The 18846-nt window shown below is 39.4% G+C and overlaps 1 protein-coding gene across 1 annotated transcript in view; it reads right to left on the reverse strand.

The window, feature by feature from the left end:
- Positions 1-623: 623 nt before the first annotated feature.
- mdfi (MyoD family inhibitor) overlaps positions 624-18846 on the reverse strand; it is a 108245-nt gene continuing 90022 nt past the window's right edge. The window contains exons 4-5 of the mRNA XM_061985416.1: positions 8928-9293; positions 624-877 (exon numbers count right to left, since the gene is read on the reverse strand). Of these exons, the coding sequence (XP_061841400.1) occupies positions 624-877; positions 8928-9293 (620 nt within the window). The remainder of the gene's footprint in view (positions 878-8927; positions 9294-18846) is intronic.

The following is an 18846-nucleotide window of genomic DNA, read 5'->3' on the forward strand; positions in this document are numbered from 1 at the left end:
GCAGGCTGATGAGCGACTCTGTCATGATTCTTCGTTGATTAGGTCCACTGAATAAGAGCGTACATAGAGAACGTGATATTGCCACAAGCCGCCGTTATTCTGTGTTTTTTTTTTGTACGTTTCTCCGCGCACAAAGACATCAGTGGATCCGCCTCTCATGGCCGCGCGTGTCACCAAGGCCACGCAATCAGACCGGAACACGTGAACCTTGCGAAGGACGGACTGAAACAGTTCTGAGTTTTTTCCCATTATGCCGCCGCTCTTATCAACGGAACCTCTGGAATCCGGTTAAATGGATCCGTTTTGTCATTTGACTTTTGGAGGTCATTTTTCATGCTCGGAGAAGTCCAGTCACTCAAATCCACACAAGGGGCTCCTTGGGAACAATCCGGTCTACGCGCTCACGCCTGGAACACGGCTGAGACTCTGGCGGCCCGACAGCGAGCACGAGGCAAGAGAGGCTGCTGTTCTGCCCGTAAAAGAGAGAGACGACAAGCCGACGTAGCGAGAGCCGCAAGCCGCGGCGACAAAGACCGGACATAGCGCTTTGCAGCTTGGACAAGAGACTGCGTCCACGTCGCTTCCCCGGAGACAGGCTTTGGGACGAGCGTGCGCCGTGGCCCTCAAGAGGAGAAGCAGAGGCTGCAGCACTCCATGCAGATCTCCAGGCAGTCGGCCGACTCGCAGCAGGCGTCGATGATGCCGCAGTCCATGTCGCACGGCAGCTCGCAGTCGCCGCACTCCTCGGAGGCGCAGCAGCAGCAGAAGCAGGAGTCGTCGCCGGCGCACGAGCCGCAGGTGGCGCAGTCCAGCACGATGTTGCACAGCGTCAGGAATTCACAAAAGAGGCAGGCCAGGATGCAGTGAACGCAGCAGTCTAGGGACGAAGACAGTTCGCTCGTCAATTCAACTTGTGAAACTGGAATTGAACTTTTAGTTAGTGCAGCCATCCATACACGCATCCACCCTGCTGATTTTGTTCAGTCATACGATAGTTTTATTTGATCATGTTCAAAACGTACAGCTCAATATTCAGTGCACCCTGAAAGTATTCACTTTTTCTACATTGTGTTCTGTTACGGTCTTATTCCAAAATGGAATACATTCTACACACAATACCCCACAATGACAATGTAAACATTTTGTTTTTTTTCAAATGTAGCAAATGTATTAAATCACATAAATCACATGTACCTAAGTATAGACAGCATTTGCTCAATACTTTGTTGATGCACCTTTGGCAGCAATTGCAGTCTCAAATTCTTGGCACACCTATCTTTGGGCACTTCTTCTCAGTCCTCTTTGCAGCACCTCTCAAGCTCCATCAGGTTTAATGAGAAGTGTTGGTTTTCATCCAGGATGTCTCTGTACATTGCTGCATTCATCTTAGTCTAGTCAGGGAGGTGACCAAGAACCTGATGGTCACTCTGTCAGAGCTACAGCATTCTTCGGTGGAGAGAGGAGAACCTTCCAGAAGGACAACTATTCCTTAGTAAAAAGTACATGGCAGCCCACCTTGAGTTTGCCTAAATGCACCTGAAATACTCTCAAACCATGACAAACTAAATTCTCTGGTCTGATGAGACAAAGATCGAGGTCTTTGGCCTAAACATTTAGAGGAAACCAGGCACTGCTCATCACCAGGCCAATACCATCCCTACAGTGAAGCATGGTGGTGGCAGCATCATGCTGTGGGGATGTTTTCAGCGGCAGGAACTAGGAGACGAGTCAGGATAGAGGGACATATGAATGCAGAAATGTACAGAGACATCCTGGATGAAAACCGGCGCTTCCCATCCAACCAGATGGAGCTTGAGAGGTGCTGCAAAGAGGAATGAGAGAAACTGCCCAAAGATAGGTGTGCCATGCTTGTGACATCATATTCAAAAAGACTTGAGGCTGTAATTGCTGCCAAAGGTGCATCAACTAAGTATTGGTCAAAGCCTGTCAATACTTATGAAGATTATATAATGTTGTTGTTTTTTTTAATTGTAATACATTTGCTAAAAATAAAAAATAAAATCACATTGTCTTTATAGGGTATTGTCTGCAGAATTTTGAGGATACAAAAATAATGTATTCCATCTTGCAATAAGGGTGTAACATAACAAACCATGGAAAAAGTGAAGCGCTGTGAATACTTTCTGGATGCTCTGTACAACCACACATGATAAACTTGAGTCTTTTCCGACTTATAAATGTCACAATGTTGGATACTCGCTTTAACGCTCAATCCCTTTGGCGTGAGCAAGCACGCCGTTTTGGAGGCCTCTGTTGGCATGGTTTTAGTCTGGCAAGGTTGTGAGGTCACCACGAGGCAGACATACTTATTTGGACATTAAATCAAGGCTAGTGCTTTTAGACTATAAAAAAACACACAAAAAGGTAGGATGAGGTATTATTATTAATCTAATCTTGGCATGTGCATAATAACATTGACGTGCAACATGCAGCTGTGTATCTAATGTTGTGACCGGATGAATCTATATAATGTTTATGAAGTTTATTTTCGACCGTGTATGGAAATAATTGTGAATTCAAAATATATATTCAAACTGTACACTTTCAAAAAATAAATGATGATACTTTTGGAGAGGATAGAACACTATATGCTTATAATCTTTCCTAAACTGGCACATATTAGTACATTTGTTAAGTCCTTTACTTGATCCATCCCATAGTTTAATTCTACTTACGCATCTCTTCTACTCTATGGTAACAACAGAGAACAGTAAAGTGTATGAAGTGGTTTTAGTTTCAGAATGTATTCTGTCTTTTTCAATATTGAAAGATGTATCGCCCTTTTGTTGTTTGTACATTTTTTAATTTTGTTTGTTTGTTGTTTATTTTGTTTATTTTTTTTAGTTTGTTCATTTCCATCGCATTAGTTTTTTTTTACTTTCTGTGTATTTTACCATGAGCAGAATGCAATAGTGTCATCTGCAAACAGTATTAGTTTTCAGTCTTTCATGGCTTTACATGTACATATAATATAATGTTTCCCTAAGGCGGGAACGGCAGCCCGCTGCTCTAGAGCCACATGCGGCTCTTTAGCACAGCCCTAGTGGCTCCCTGGAGATTTTAAAAAAATTTATGAAAATGGAAAAAGATGGGGGAATATAATAAATGTTTTGTTTTAATATGTTTTCTGTAGGAGGACAAACATGACACAAACCTTCCTAATTGATAGAAAGCCCACTGTTAAATATGTTTGTGTTTATGCTTCACTGATGAGAGTATTTGGTCAGCGCTGTTTTGTCCTACTAATTTTGGCGGTCCTTGAACTCACCGTAGTTGGGTGGACTGTGACGCAACAGTTTGTTTACATGTAACACTTTCTCCGACACTGCCACAGAAAGACATGTTTAATACCACTCCTTCTTTGTTTCATTTTGTCCACCAAAGCTTTTATGCTGTGCGTGAATGCACAAAGGTGAGCTTTGTTGATGTTATTGACTTGTGTGGAGTGCTAACCAGGCATATTTGGTCAGGGCATAATTGAAAGCAAATCCATGCTATTTAGGCTAGCTGTATATACATATTGCATCATTATGCCTCGTTTGTAGGTATATTTGAGCTCATTTAATTTCCTTTACTTATGTAATCTGTGTATTTAGTTTATATTTTATTTGCATATCTCATGACACATTATCTGTATGTAATATTGGTTGCATTTCTGATAGTTGTCTGTGTGCCATGTTGTTCCAAACCACAGCAAACGTTTGCCAGCTTGCAAAGATTGTAGTAAATCCTCTACAAGAAGACAGCCTGCCATTTCCTTTAACTTGGACACACATTTATACCTTTGGCCATTCTAAGCCAGTCATTTCCAGGAATTATGTCACCCTTTGAGAAGCCTTTGTTTTACTAATTTTTTCCAAAGTTGTAAAAATGTGTATGATAAATATTAAAATGTCAACATTTCTGTAGGCTAACATAGCTAATATAGACACTTACATCATGTGTTGTCTTCATTAAAACACATGTAAGACTTTTAAAGTGATTTTGATAGTAGGCTAATATAACTAATATAGACACTTACATCATGTGTTGTCTTCATTATAACATTTATATAAGACTTTTGTTTTTTTGCGGCTCAAGACAGATTTTCTATTTGAATTTTTGGTCCAATATGGCTCTTTCAACATTTTGGGTTGCCAATCCCTGCCCTGAGGGAACTTTCCCACGGGGTAAACAAAGTTAATCTCTATCCATATAAGTAGAATAATTTTGGTCCCACGATTGACCCTTGGGATACACCACAAGATATACAATCTTTTAGGGGAAAGCTGTTTGGATTACTTGCATTGTCCCCCTATGTGTCTACTATAGGACACATAAATATATAAGTATTCTACCTTTCAGTCTTGTAGGCCTTGCTTTTCATGAAACAGTATGGTTCAGAAACACAACGTCATTTTAGAAAGAGTGAAAAAGACAACACAGACAACCCCGTTTGTTTATGGATAATGTTACTATGCAGCACAACACAATTATCTTCTTTGTTGAATTTATTGGCAATTTAGACATGGTGGTGTCACGCTAATTATGCAGCTCCTAAATGCCCCACAATGTTAACACAAGCCAGTCCTGGATATACCAATAGGACCCTGATTTTAACATTGGGCTTTTTCCAGATGACTCCCACCCCCGCCAAAATAGGGTAAATCGCTGCCATGTCAAAGAGTTGTGAAGTATTAATATCCTCAGCAGACAACATCGCCCCATACTGAATGTGTCATAAAACTACATCCTTTTCATAACATCTGTTGTATATACATGTGAATTATTAGTGTTTTATTGCACTATGTTTTAAGCATTCATGGTTTGATTTTTTAATTGTATTTATTTATGTATTGTGTAGGGTTGTCCCCATACCAATATTTTGGTGCCGGTACCAAAATGTATTTCAATACTTTGCGATAATATTTGAAAATAAAAGTGACCACAAAAAATATATATTTTTTGGCTTCATTTTAACAAACAATTTTTTTGATACGTTTAGCATATGGTTCTTATTGTACTCAATAAATAATTTCAGAAGATTAAAATAAAAATTAAAAGGCATTAAACACATTGGGCTTTTCTTGTTGCGCTCAAAGAACAATTTACAATTTGATATATTACATATGGTCTGCCATAATTTAGCATTAGTTTAGAATAGAGTAAAAACCTTTATTGACATTATGCTTTAAGATTTATGGTTGCCACTCTTGGTCTGTGTTTTAAGACAAATACTATCATTATTAAATACTAAAAACAATACTATGGATACAAGTACACAGATAGGAAATGTAGTAGGTTAAAAAAAACACATTGTTAAAGATAGAACACAAATTATAGGAATGTGTTACAAAATTCAGTCATTTCACTTGCATTAGTTTACGCTACATGGGCGTTTTGGAATCCGCTAATAATTGTCATCAAGCCAAACAGCTGTGTGCGCGTCTACGCATCTACATATGCACAACAGAGGAACGAGTTAACTTTATTACCTGTCGATCCAACTGCTTATTTTATTGTTTAGCTACGTTTGAAGCAAAGGTGGTAATACGTTAATCATGCCACCTTTGGTGAGGCGTGTTTTAAAACACTGCTTGCAACCTGACACTTCTGTGTTTAAAGCGTCACTTTGATCCAATGTTCCCGCTAATTTTTCATGTGTGTGAGCAAACGCAAAAACTCCCTGAGCATTCAGTGGAGCCCATGTGAGTAACATCAGATGTGCACACTGTGGCTACACCAGCACACCCGTCCCAAACCTGACTAAATAACAAGTTCAATCTCCATCCATCCATCCATTTTCTACCGCTTGTCCCTTTCGGGGTCGCGGGGGGTGCTGGAGCCTATCTCAGCTGCATTCTGGTGGAAGGCGGGGTACACCCTGGACAAGTCCCCACCTCATCGCAGGGCCAACACAGATAGACAGACAACATTCTCTTATTATTATAATCAAATGACAGCAGTCATTTCCATGAGGTTATTTTCTAATATAAGTGTTTAGGCCCACTTACAATGACAGTATCGAAACATATTGTTTTTCATGAACTGTGTACTTGTATTGTTTGTCTGCGTGGAGGTCCTGCTTTGGAAATAATTTGGACCCCTTTCAGACATTGCATTTAGTTCCCATTAAAACATTGACATGTTGCACAATGAGATGTAAGCAGGGGATCATGTGTACATTCCTGCAACTTCCTGTTTGTAAAAAATATATTTTTATTAGTATTTATTTAATATACTAACAGCATTTCATGATTAATATTTATAAATTAAGATTCCTAATAAATGACACTAGAATAAGCACACATTTGATTGGTAAATCATAGTGTAACGACCTGGAATTACACTTTATGTGTGGTGTTGGAGTTGTCCGACTTTTTGTGTGGCTGTAAACACATTACTGGCTAAGTGCCATATGTGCATGTGTTGGCGCAAGTGAGAAAGAGCGAGCGGCTGCTGTTGATATAACAAAGTTGGTTTTGGTCTGGTTTGTACTGCAGAAAATGACCAGTTTTGCTAGATATAATTTTTTTACTAATGTTTTGGTGATGTGTTTATGGCCGACAATAAAGAGTTTTGCTCAGTAAAGTGATGGGTGGAATTCATGTCCTCAAAGCGTCTCGACAGACATTACAATATTTGAACAATGATGACAAAAACTGTTTTCTCTGTCGTGTCCGTGTCGTGTCGAAAATTGTTATGCTCTTATTTTTTTATTTGATTTTGTGCGTTGCATAGATTTGCCGTGCGCAGAGGACGCTTGAGCAGTGCACAATTGCACAGGCGCACACCTTAGAGGGAACATTGCTTTGAACGATAGTTTTGAAGCCCAAATACCTTCATATTGCGATTCATGCACCTTTTTTATTAACCAATAAAATTGCCTTTATTTGGCATTTTTCCTCTCCTCACTGTTTCTGCTTGTGCGCACTCTGTGAGTGTGTGCGCGCTGACACACTCAACATGCTCCTCCGCTCTGTATGTCCCCGCCACACGGCAGCATGCGGATGAAAAATGGTAGCAGTATTTTTTTTTTCAAAGGCAGTAGAGTATCGTTTAAAATTCATTAGTACCGCGGTACTTTATTAGTACGGGTATACCGTATAACCGCAGTGTTATAGTCTAATTCCAAATAAGTCCAGTCACTGCAAAAAAGACCTGACAAAATATAAGATAAGATGAGATTTTAGGAGGAAAAAATACTAAAAAGTAGTGAAATTATCTATCCATGTGGCTCGTTCATTTTACATCCTAAATTCAGATTTCTATATAGAGAAATTAGCATGACTTTTAAGAAAAATATAAGTATTTTATTTTGAAAACAAACATTATTCAACTTCCAATTCTTAAATCAAGCAGCCTCTTTGGATGTTGCAGAATCTTTAAACACAATTTCTTTATGTGAGAAAACCAAAATATCTTATTTGAATTGTTATTTTTTCAATTTTAACTAGAATATATACAATATAATTACCCATGCTAAAATTAAGATTATGCTGTAAAGTCATTAACTAAAAATAAGTAGATAGCTCTTACAACTAAAAACATTTTTAGAAATACAATTTTAGATCTTGACAGGTTTGCTGCATACATTCCGCAATTAACAGCCTCTTCTAGGTAAATTACAGTAGATTGCTGATTATTTGATTTGAAGACATTCATTTGTATCTGAAAAGTCCAACTAACTCAATAATTATATCGTATTGTATTGTAATTGTATTAGGGCAGGGGTGTCAAACTTGTTTTCATTGAGGGCCACACCGCAGTCATGGCTGCCATTAGAGGACCGCTTGTAACAGTAAATAATTAATGCATTTGCCTATGAATTTAAATATTTAAAAAAATGTTTTATATAAAGAGTAAAAAAAAATCTGTGGCTTTTACCACTGTTTTTTACAGAAAAAAACTGTCAGCTTAGTTGCCAGACTTTTACTGTAAAATATATATATATATATATTTTTTTTTTTATTATTATTATTTTTACAACATATTACTGCGAATATAAATACAGTACCACTGTTTAATTTAATTTTGGCAACTTAGCTGCCAGTTCTTTTTACCATAATAAAACGTGGTACAATAAAATCATCAACCGTGGATTTGACCGTAAAAAACAAACTCAGTCGACAGAATTTTACTGTAAAAAAAAAAAAATTGGTCGTTTTTTTTCAACTTACAGTAATATGCTGTAAAAAAAAAAACTCCCAAAATGTTACAGTATTGGTAATTTTTATAGTGTACAATTTGATGGATAACTTGCTTCAAAATCATAAGTTAAGCAGATATTTAAGTATTTATTTGGATTTAGATCAAAAAAGTTAGACAATACAATATTTGTTAAAATATTTTTTTTCCCTGTCAAACTAGAAAAAAACCCTAATACCTTTAGTAAGAAAATAAGAAAGTAAAAAAGGAAAATATAAGGTATTTTATTGACACATTATTTCCAGGCTTTTACGGGCCATATAAAATGACATGGAGGGCCAGATCTGGCCCGCGGGCCTTGAGTTTGACACCTGTGTCTTAGGGCATGCAAGCTTAGAGAGCGAGCCAACCACTCACATTCACAAAACAATGGGCAATTTATGGAAGTAGTGTCTGGTTTTGGACACTTGGGTGAGGACAGGGATGGAGACAAGCCACAATGAGGACCAACAGACTCCATACAAAAAGGCCTTAGAACTACAGTAGGATCCTTTTTGCTGCGAGACGACAGTGCTAACCACTGGATCACTACGCTGCCAAGTTAGTGCTCGGGTTAGACCTCTATATTAAAATGATTCATACCCTACTTTTGCAGTCTGTCATGAGTCATGCTGTAAATGTTGAACATTCAGCCGGCTTAGTTCTAAACAATTAACAGTGGTCGAAGCCATAGAGTTGCACAAGTGAGAGTGTTGATGTTGAATTACTTTGAATCTTACCATCCTGTGCTTCTGTGGGAATCTGGGAGCTGTTGCTCTTGGAGCTACTTTTGGAGCTGCCTTTGCTCCTCTTGCTGCTCTGGGAGGTGATGGAAGGGTTAGACTGCAACTTCTTGCCGTGCCTGGGTCCCGCCGACGAGGAGGAAGAGGTGGATGAGCCTCCTTTTGGGAGGGAACCCAGTTTGGGATGCGCATGAGGGCCCCCGTTCCTGTCCCCGCCAGACTGGAGTGTGTGCGTGTGCGGCGCGGGATGCGGACAGTGAGGGGAGTGTGCATGGTGTTTGGTTCCGTTGCGTAGTTGGCTGCTAGGCTGCGTCCGGCATGGTTGGGTGGGGTGGATGGGTGTGGATCTGGCTACTGGTTGACCTGTGGAGAGACAAAAGAGGTATTGTTGAGTGATACTGACCTCGTAGCACATCAATACTAGACTACAATTTGCAATTCCGGTAGGGATTGCGTGTGAATGTCCTATGTCCAGGTTGAGTGGAGTGTGCTGATGTTGGAATGGTTCCAATCGGTTGAGAAATGTGGGATATGGAAAGGTTTGTATATTGCCCATTCGTTTTCAACGTGGGGAAATTCCTGGTAATTTTGGGTAATCATGGAATTTCCGGAACCAGGAAACATGTTGACTTGAATGTCCAGGGTGAGTGGAGTATGCGGATGTTGGAACGTTTCCAATCGGTTGAGAAACGTGGGATATGGAGAGGTTTGCATATTGCCCGTTCGTTTTCAATAGGGGGAAATTCCTGGTAGTTCCGGGTAATAAGGGAATTTTCGGAACAAGGAAACATGTTGGCTTGAATGACCAAGGTGAGTGGAGAGTTTTGATGGGGGAACGGCTCAAATCTGATGAGAAATTTGGGATATGCAGTGGATTGTATATTGCCCATTCATTTTCAATAGGGAGATAATTCCAGGAAATTCCGGGGAAACTGGGAATTTTGAGAAAGGGAAAACATGTTTTGCGTTCAATATACTGGAAGAGTAGTATGTGTGGATGGTTGAAAGGTCGGAATGAAGTTTAAAAATGACGCGATATTTTGAGAATTTAGGGCATTGTAGTTCTATGAATATGTCCATTTCTTTGAATGGGAATTTCCGGAAAATTTGGGAATTGTTTTGTTTTTGAAAATATTGATACAAGCACAATTGTCCTAGAATATATGAAGGTTTTGAAGGTGGAATGGTTGGAAATGGTTGAGAAATGTGGACTGTGAAAACTTTCTAGGAAGAGGTGAAAATAAGGCTTTGGATAACCGGGAATTCTGGGAATTTTTTTGAACTTAGAAAATGGTAGTTTGATTATCTAAGATGAGAAGAGTGAGTGGATGTGGGAACGGTTCCAATCGGTTGAGAAACGTGGGAAATGGAGACGTTTGTATATTGCCCATTCGTTTTCAATGGGGGGAAATTCCTGGTAATTCCGGGTAATCATGGGATTTTTGGAACAAGGAAACATGTTGGCTGGAATGTCCAGGATGAGTAGCGTGAACGGTTCAAATCTGATGAGAAATTTGGGATATTTAGTGGATTGTATATTGTCCATTCATAGTCAATCGGGAGAAATTCAAGGCAATCCTGGGAAAACTGGGAATTTTGAGAAAGGGAAAACATGTTTTGCGTTCAATATACTGGAAGAGTAGTATGTGTGGATGGTTGAAAGGTTGGAATAAAGTTTAAAAATGGCGCAAAAATTTGGGAATTTAGGGCGTTGTAGTACTATGAATATGTCCATTTATTTGACTGGGAATTTCCTGGAAATGGGTGTTTTTGGAAAATATTGATACAAGAAGTCCTAGAAGATAAGAAGGGGTTGGTGTTCAAATTTTCTGAAACGGTTGAAAAATGTTGACAGTTACAGTTGACAGTAGTTACAGTTTGAATTTGAATGGGTTTTTTGGAATTCCTACAATCTCGGGAAAACCGTGAATTTGTATGGAGAAAAAATAAGTACATTTGTTGTCCCAACTAAGAAGAATACTTTGAAGGTGGAATGGTTGGAAACGGTGGAAAAATGTAATAAAAATTTAGAACTTTCCAGGAACAAGTGAAAATAAGGCTTTGGATAACCGGGAATTCTGGGAATTCATGGAATTTTATTAAGCTTGGAAAATGGTAGTTTGATTATCCAAGGTGAGAAGACTGTGAGGATGATGGAACAGTTCGAATTGGTTGAGAAATGTGGAAATTGTGCAAGTTGAAATAGCTTATTCATTTTCAATGAGAAAAATGTCCTGCAAAATCTGGAATTCTGGGTAACCTGGGATATTTTTCTATTCATTTTCTTAGAAAACTCACGATTCCCAGTCAAGCCGAACATTTTGATACTCAAAACTGTGGGCTGTAGCCTCCAGCAAACTTTTGCAGCGGAATAATAATAATAAATATAATTTTTTTTTTGGTGTGGAATGCTAAATGTGTTCACTCACCTTCTCCATTACGACTACAATAGGTATGTGACTCTGATCTATCTGTGTTTGTGCAGGTGAACACATATCACAACTGATCAACACTGGGCGAAAGACAGCCCGAGGGTTATCTTTTCGTATGCGCGCCAACTTAAACACAGGGAGGCTCGCTAAAGACGAGTTCAAGCCTCGGATGTACCGAACCCTTGACCCACTTGTCTAGACTCTTTCACAACAAGCATTCGATTACAGAGGAAAAGGACAAACTTTCTCCCACTTCTGACGTTAATGAGGCGACATGAAATCAACTGGTATAAAAGTGACAAAGACTCCTGACAATTGCTCCAATGTTCATCCACAGAAATGTAGGCTGAGGTTTGAACGCGCACCACTCCACACTGCGTGTTTTGATCAAGGGATTAAACGATTCATGGCATGTTGACAAAGTCTTAGCAGAACAGCCCGTGATGTACGATCCTGAAGACAACGCTTCATCAAGTGGCATCGTCCATCAAACGCTAGATGGAACCGCATGAGCCCCAGCTTGCTTTGGCAACACTTTGTCAAACAGAACAATGCACAGTCACGTTCCCCGGTGCCAAGTTCAACTCTGCCGCGCCAAAAGGAAGTCGAATGAGAACTGTGTCGAGAAGCGACGTCAACTCCTCTGTGTTCGGCGTGCCGAGCCGTCGCGTAGTAGAAAATGTGAGTTGCGGTGAGATGAATGGCGTGGACACTGTATGCTCGACAGACGCACATCCAACAGCCAGGGCCCTGTCATGGTGCGAGGCTGTCAGGGACTTGGAACTACTGCCACGGCGACATTAATGCCAAAGAGTACAAGTATAAGTGGCCCTGCATATTTTAACAATACAAAACCGCACTCTGTGCAATGCTGGCAGGCGTGGTTGCAGAAGGACAGTTGGCCTGCCGCTAGTCTCCACCTTTCAAATAGAGTAAGTGCGAGGAAATAAATATACATATATATATATATATATATATATATATATATATATTTTTTTTTTACGTATCCTGTCCAGCCACTCAGACAAATCATATTGTTGATTGGATTTATTTAAAGGGGAACTGTACTTTCCCCCCCCATGTTTTCCTATCGTTCACAATCATTTTGAAAGACACGTGATGACGTATGCATTCTAACATGTAAATTAAAGTCCGCATACGGCCGAGCCAATGGGAGGTCCTCTCTTACGCCCATAAATCCCTCTAAAAAACATCCAAAAAGAGCCAACAATACTCCATTTACATGTCGTAACTTGAATATGTACAAGTATTAGTGATATTGTTATTATAAGGGCTATTTATAGCGGCAACGTTATCATGAGCTTGTGTTCCAATGTTGACACGATCGACTGATCAGCTGCTTCCACGTTTCCTTGCTCGTCAAACTTTATTGTAGACAATAAATCATGCCTCTCACCTTGATAGTAGAAGGACGAGGACGTATTTCGAAAAGTTGGTGCACTTTGACAGCCAATTTAGACCCGGAAATGATGAGTATGACGCAAAAAGACACTTCGCTCCAACGCTCTTTTCTTCATGAGGATTATGAGTCATTCTCCATCGAAATGGGAATATATGAACATCCAAGCGGCCGGCATCCTAATGACAGCAGACGTTGTACAGTAAGTGATGTTTTATTATCTTTGTTGGCTCCCATGAAGTCTGCAGTGAGTAATAATTAGTGATGTGGTTGAAAGAAAGCGTCAATACACACATGTGTACGTCCAGGATTTAGCATTGGAGAAAGAAAGACTGTAGCATTTTACCTTTGCCAGCGTATTGTACTCGAAATGTATAGCCGGGTTTCTTTACTTTATGTCCACAACTCTGTATCTCAAAACAAGCCCTTTATAGTTGCAGCCAGAAAGTGTCTTAAAGATAGGACTTTAAAGCAAAATCTATGCAAAATTTTGACCAAATAACCATTTTTACATGCTATGTAGACAAAAATGAAGTGTTTTAAAAAATAGAAAACAATCATGATATGACCCCTTTAAAGTACCATAAGAATGGGAAAACAAGTTGACTTAATATGCTTATTTGTGTTTCCATTAAATATCCAATTGTATTTACGATCCGCAAATTATGTCTACAATGTCCCAAAATGCCACAAATTCAGTCGGCCATTTTGAATATTTCACTCCGAACACCTTCGGTAATATTCACAGATTCTACTTCAGTGTAGTAACGCTTCTGCACTCTGACCATATTATTAGATCAGTCATACTGGAAATACACAAAAATGTATCATTCACAATCCTTATGTAAGACAAGAACACATGTGCTTGGCTTTTTTATGCATTCCAAAACGTAAATAATTATCTAACAAATGAGTTAACAGATTGAGGGTCTTCTCATTATACTCTCTAAAAACATCCAGAAAGTACCAACAATACTCCATTTACATGTCGTGAACCGAAAATGAAGCAAATATGAGTGATATTGTTATTATAAGTGCTAACGCAGACAAACTATTTTAGCGGCTCATTGATAGCAGTAAGCTAATGCTAGCTTACGGCGTTATTGTCGACACACTATAAGCCGACGGCTGCTTCTGCTTGGTCTCAAACTTGCTAAAAATAAATTCTAGATGATAATTCATGCATCTCTCACCTGCTAGTAGACACATGTGGCCATGTACCCACAGGCTGGTCCACTTTCACGTACCCCGAGATAGCGAAAAAGACCCCAAAAGACGCTTCCAGCAGGAACTTTTTTCAGACTTTCGTGACGATTGTGATTCATCTTCTTCTAAATGTAATTATGACATCCCAGCGAGAGTAAAAATATTACAGTAAGTTTGTTTTATTATGGTTTATTATGGTTAGTTTGTATGTTTAGCACCTATCAATGCTGCTAATGCTATAGTGTCACAATAAAGCTACATCCGTTTAGCACCCGGGTTCTAAAACGTATTTCTCATCCTCTTTGAGTTCGGGCTCAAAAATATAAGGTCCCGGATCATAATTTACCTGATGGGGACGAGATCTGTGGTTCCTCCTCTACATCACGAATCACGTGTCTAGCTTCATCATTAACTCCTAAAATGGCTCGGAATCTCAGTGAAATTTATACTGTTTTGATCATATCTACAAAACCCAAAACCAGTGAAGTTGGCACGTTGTGTAATTCGTAAATTAAAAACAAAAGCCACGTGTTGTAACACCTGGCTTGGCATTGTCTTGCTGAAATAAGCAGGGGCGTCCATGATAACGTTGCTTGGACGGCAACATATGTTGCTCCAAAACCTGTATGTACCTTTCAGCATTAATAGTGCCTTTACAGATGTGTAAGTTACCCATGCCTCTGGCACTAATACATCCCCATACCATCACAGATGCTGGCTTTTGAACTTTGCGCCTAAACAGTCCGGATGGTTCTTTTTCTCTTTGTTCCGGAGGACATAACATCCGCAGTTTCCAAAAACTATTTGAAATGTGGACTCGTCAGACCACACAACACTTTTACCTTTTCCACTTTGCATCAGTCCATCTCAGATGAGCTCGGGCCCAGCGAAGCCAGCGGCGTTTCTGGGTGTTGTTGATAAATGGCTTTGGCTTTGCATAGTAGAGTTTTAACTTGCACTTACAGATGTAGCGACAATCTGTAGTTACTGACTGTGGTTTTCTGAAGTGTTCCTGAGCCCATGTGGTGGTATCCTTTACAGACTGATGTCGGTTTTTGATGCAGTACCGCCTGACGGATCGAAGGTCACAGGCATTCAATGTTGGTTTTCAGTCTTGCTGCTCACGTGCAGGCATTTCTCTAGATTCTCTGAACCTTTTGATTATATTACGGACCGTAGATGGTGAAATCCCTAAATTCCTTGCAATAGCTGGTTGAGAAATGTTGTTCTTAAACAATTTGCTCACGCATGTGTTCATAAAGTGGTGACCCTCGCCCCATCCTTGTTTGTGAATGACTGAGCATTTCATGGAAGCTGCTTTTATACCCAATCATGGCAACCACCTGTTCCCAATTAGCCCGTTCACCCATGGGATGTTCCAAATAAGTGTTTGATGAGCATTCCTCAACCTTCTCAGTCTTTTTTGCCACTCGTGCCAGCTTTTTTGAAACATGTTGCAGGCATCAAATTCCAAATGAGCTAATATTTGCAAAAAATAACAACGTTTTCCAGTTCGAACGTTTAAGTATCTTGTCTTTGCAGTGTATTAAATTGAATATAGGTTGAAAAGGATTTGCAAATCATTGTATTCTGTTTTTATTTACCATTTACACAACGTGCCAACTTCACTGGTTTTGGGTTTTGTATTTATCCGCAAACTTTGGACGTCTTTTGGTGTCATAAATAAGATATATTTGATAATAGCTTCAATATAGAGGCAACTTGTTTTTCCATTTTACTGCTACTTTAACACAAAAGGCATCCAGGCTGGTCCACCAATACTTTTTGAATCAAAATTCAGTACACACAGAGAGGTAAATAATATTTTACAAATTTCTGTTTTGAATTTAAACAACTGTTTCCCATTGCGGTTTTTTACAACTGGGTCTGTTTAGTCTCCAGAGTCTGTGCAACAGAAGAAAGGAGGCAGGCGAACACACCTCCACAGCCAAACTAAACACACATTTTGAAAAGCAGAATAAAACAAGGGAAACAAGGACAGCTATTAGACCTGGGTTTAATATTTCATGGCAGCATTTCATAGCATCTTTTAAAAGTTGGAATATTTTCTCAGCCTTAAAGTATACGGCGTCTGGAGGCGTGGCGAGGCCTGACGGTGACAGTAAAAGTGTAAACGTACAAGCGCACTCACCGAGAGTGTGGTTTTAAACACGGGCTATGAGACACGACTGGCAATAAAAGCGTCTGTTCGATAACCACTCCGAGACAGATAACCCAACCGGGACTGTTTTAACTGGCTGGCGTCCGGCGTCGCACAACCAAGCCACTGTTGTTTAAAATTATTTTCATTCAGCGCTTTTCTAACTTTGCTCCAGATGTTTGGCAAGCTCCACGGACGCATGTAACGAAGAAGAACTGCATTTTCTGCTCCAACCTATTGCAAAACACTTTGTCTCTTCTGCTGTTTCTCCCTCACTTCATTAACCGCCCCCCTGTTTGCTTGTCTAGTTTAAGCATTTTGCACAATAGCGCTTTTATCATGCCAAGCCCGCCGGGATCTATCGTGGTGACAGATGCAGGGGACTACATAGACCGAAGGGACGGAGCGCACGTCTCTAAGTTTGCATTGTCCTGCAAGGATTGCGGCTCGTTGAGTTAGTGTGGCGTCAGTGTGTGCAAGGGTGCTCGAATATAGCAGGATCTGGCACGCAAACAGACAAAACTCAGAGAGGCCAGGAGTCAGGACTGTCTCCAAAGAGAGCTTGAGGTTAGAACCCGCTCGCGCACACAAATATATGCATGCATGAACACGTGAAGGCAAAAAAAAACCAAACAAAAAAAAACACACACACACACACAAGGTTTCTTTGTCTGAGATGGAGCGAGATGAAGTGAGCAAGGGGAAGGAAGAAATAGGTTGGTGTTTGTAGAAATTTGGAGCAGTAGACTTGCAGGCGTGACTCATGAACAGTGATTCAGCACTGGTTAAAAATAACAGCAAAACAGGAGACATGTGAAGTGGACTCGTGAGATTGGGAAAAGGCATCCAGTGTGGGATTGTCCCAATACCGGTACCAAAATGGATTTCGAAACTTTTCGATACTTTTCTAAATAAAGGGGACCACAAAAAATTGCATTATTGGCTTTATTTTCACAAAAATCTTAAGGTACATTAAACATATGTTTCCTATTGCAATTTTGTCCTTAAATAAAATAGTGAACATACGAGACAACTTTTCTTTTATTAGTAAGTGAGCAAATAAAGGCTCCTATTTTTGACTGCTGACGTATGCAGTAACATATTGTGTCATTTATATTCTATTATTTTGTCAACATTATTAAGGACAAGTGGTAGACAATTTATTATTAATCTACTTGTTCATTTACTGTTAATATCTGCTTATTTTCTGTTTCAACATGTTCTATCTACGCTTCTGTTAAAATCTAATAATCACTTATTCTTCTGTTTGATACTTTACGTTAGTTTTGGATGATACCACAAATTTGGGTATCGATCCATTACCAAGTAGTTACAGGATCATACATTGGACAAATTCAAAGTCCTCATGTGTCCAGGGACGTATTTCCTGAGTTTATAATCATATTATACATTTTTAAAAAACGTTAAAAAGATTTTGTGATGCTAAAAAATATCGATGTAATAATAGTAGCATCGACTAGATCAGGGGTGTCAAACTCATTTTAGCTCAGGGGCCGCATGGAGGAAAATCTGTGCACACACGGGCCGGACTATTAAAATCATGGCATTAAAACAAAAAAATAAAGACAACTTTAGATTGTTTTATTTGTCTTACTTTGGCCAAAAATAGAACAAACACATTCTGAAAATATTACAATAAAAATATTGAAAAAAATACCGGCAGCGGTAAAGTTTAGATCCATGAAGGAAAGAAGAAAGTGAATGAATCTTTATAACTGAATAAATTAACATATACAAAAAATGTGTTTTCTTTTGTATTTTCTTTTTTTAATGAATTAAGTAACGTTGACAACCTTTTTCCAAAACACAATATAGAATGTGAGATATAACAGGATAATGCATACATTTATCATTTGTTTTCAAAACGGTTACAATAAAGTGGGACCCCAAAAATGTACTGTGGGACCCCATTTTTAGGACTTGATGGGGTCCCTGGGACCCCATTTTGAAAATTCCTAGCGCCAACACTGATGCAGTATTGGTGCGTGCAAAACAGGAGCAGGCGGTTGTGGCCTGCAAGCTGGTTCTAATACTAATCAAATATCATCTCGGGGGCCATAGATAATTCATTCACAGGCCTTGACTTTGACACATAGGGACTAAATACACTCTTGTACTTGGTGTCATTACAGTGGATATCAGGTGAAGATCCACCCATAGCATTTGTTTACATTGTGAAGCCGGTGAGCTATTTTATCCTCCTACGGTGTGTAGTAAACATGTTTACCTATTCCTCGTCCTGCAGGGATGATACTTGTAAGAAACGTACTTTATTTGTCGCCATAGAGACGAGGATTAGTGATTTAGAAGTAGCTAAAACACTGCAGACTGCGGATGAACGTTAGCCGCTAGCTAGCTAGCCATGTCTTAAAGCACCTCTTCCTGAGGGCGTTTCAGTGTTATAACTTCACCTTTATATTTAGTTTTTAAGCCAAAATGCGTCCATTCTCCCTTTTCTGTCTACACACTGTGTCTGCTTGTAACTACTGCATGCTCCACTGCTCGTAAAACCAGTAATGTCATGACGTGAACGGTACTTTTTAGAGGTGGTATAGTTCCAAATATGATTAATTATAAACGTTTGTAATATCACGGTACTTTACTAGTACCAGTATAACGTAAAACCCTAATCCAGTGTTGGTCTCCGATGCTCAATCCCATGCACATTTGTGATAT

The sequence above is a fragment of the Nerophis lumbriciformis genome, linkage group LG23, assembly GCF_033978685.3.
Source record: "Nerophis lumbriciformis linkage group LG23, RoL_Nlum_v2.1, whole genome shotgun sequence".
NCBI classification, from domain to species: Eukaryota; Metazoa; Chordata; class Actinopteri; order Syngnathiformes; family Syngnathidae; genus Nerophis; species Nerophis lumbriciformis.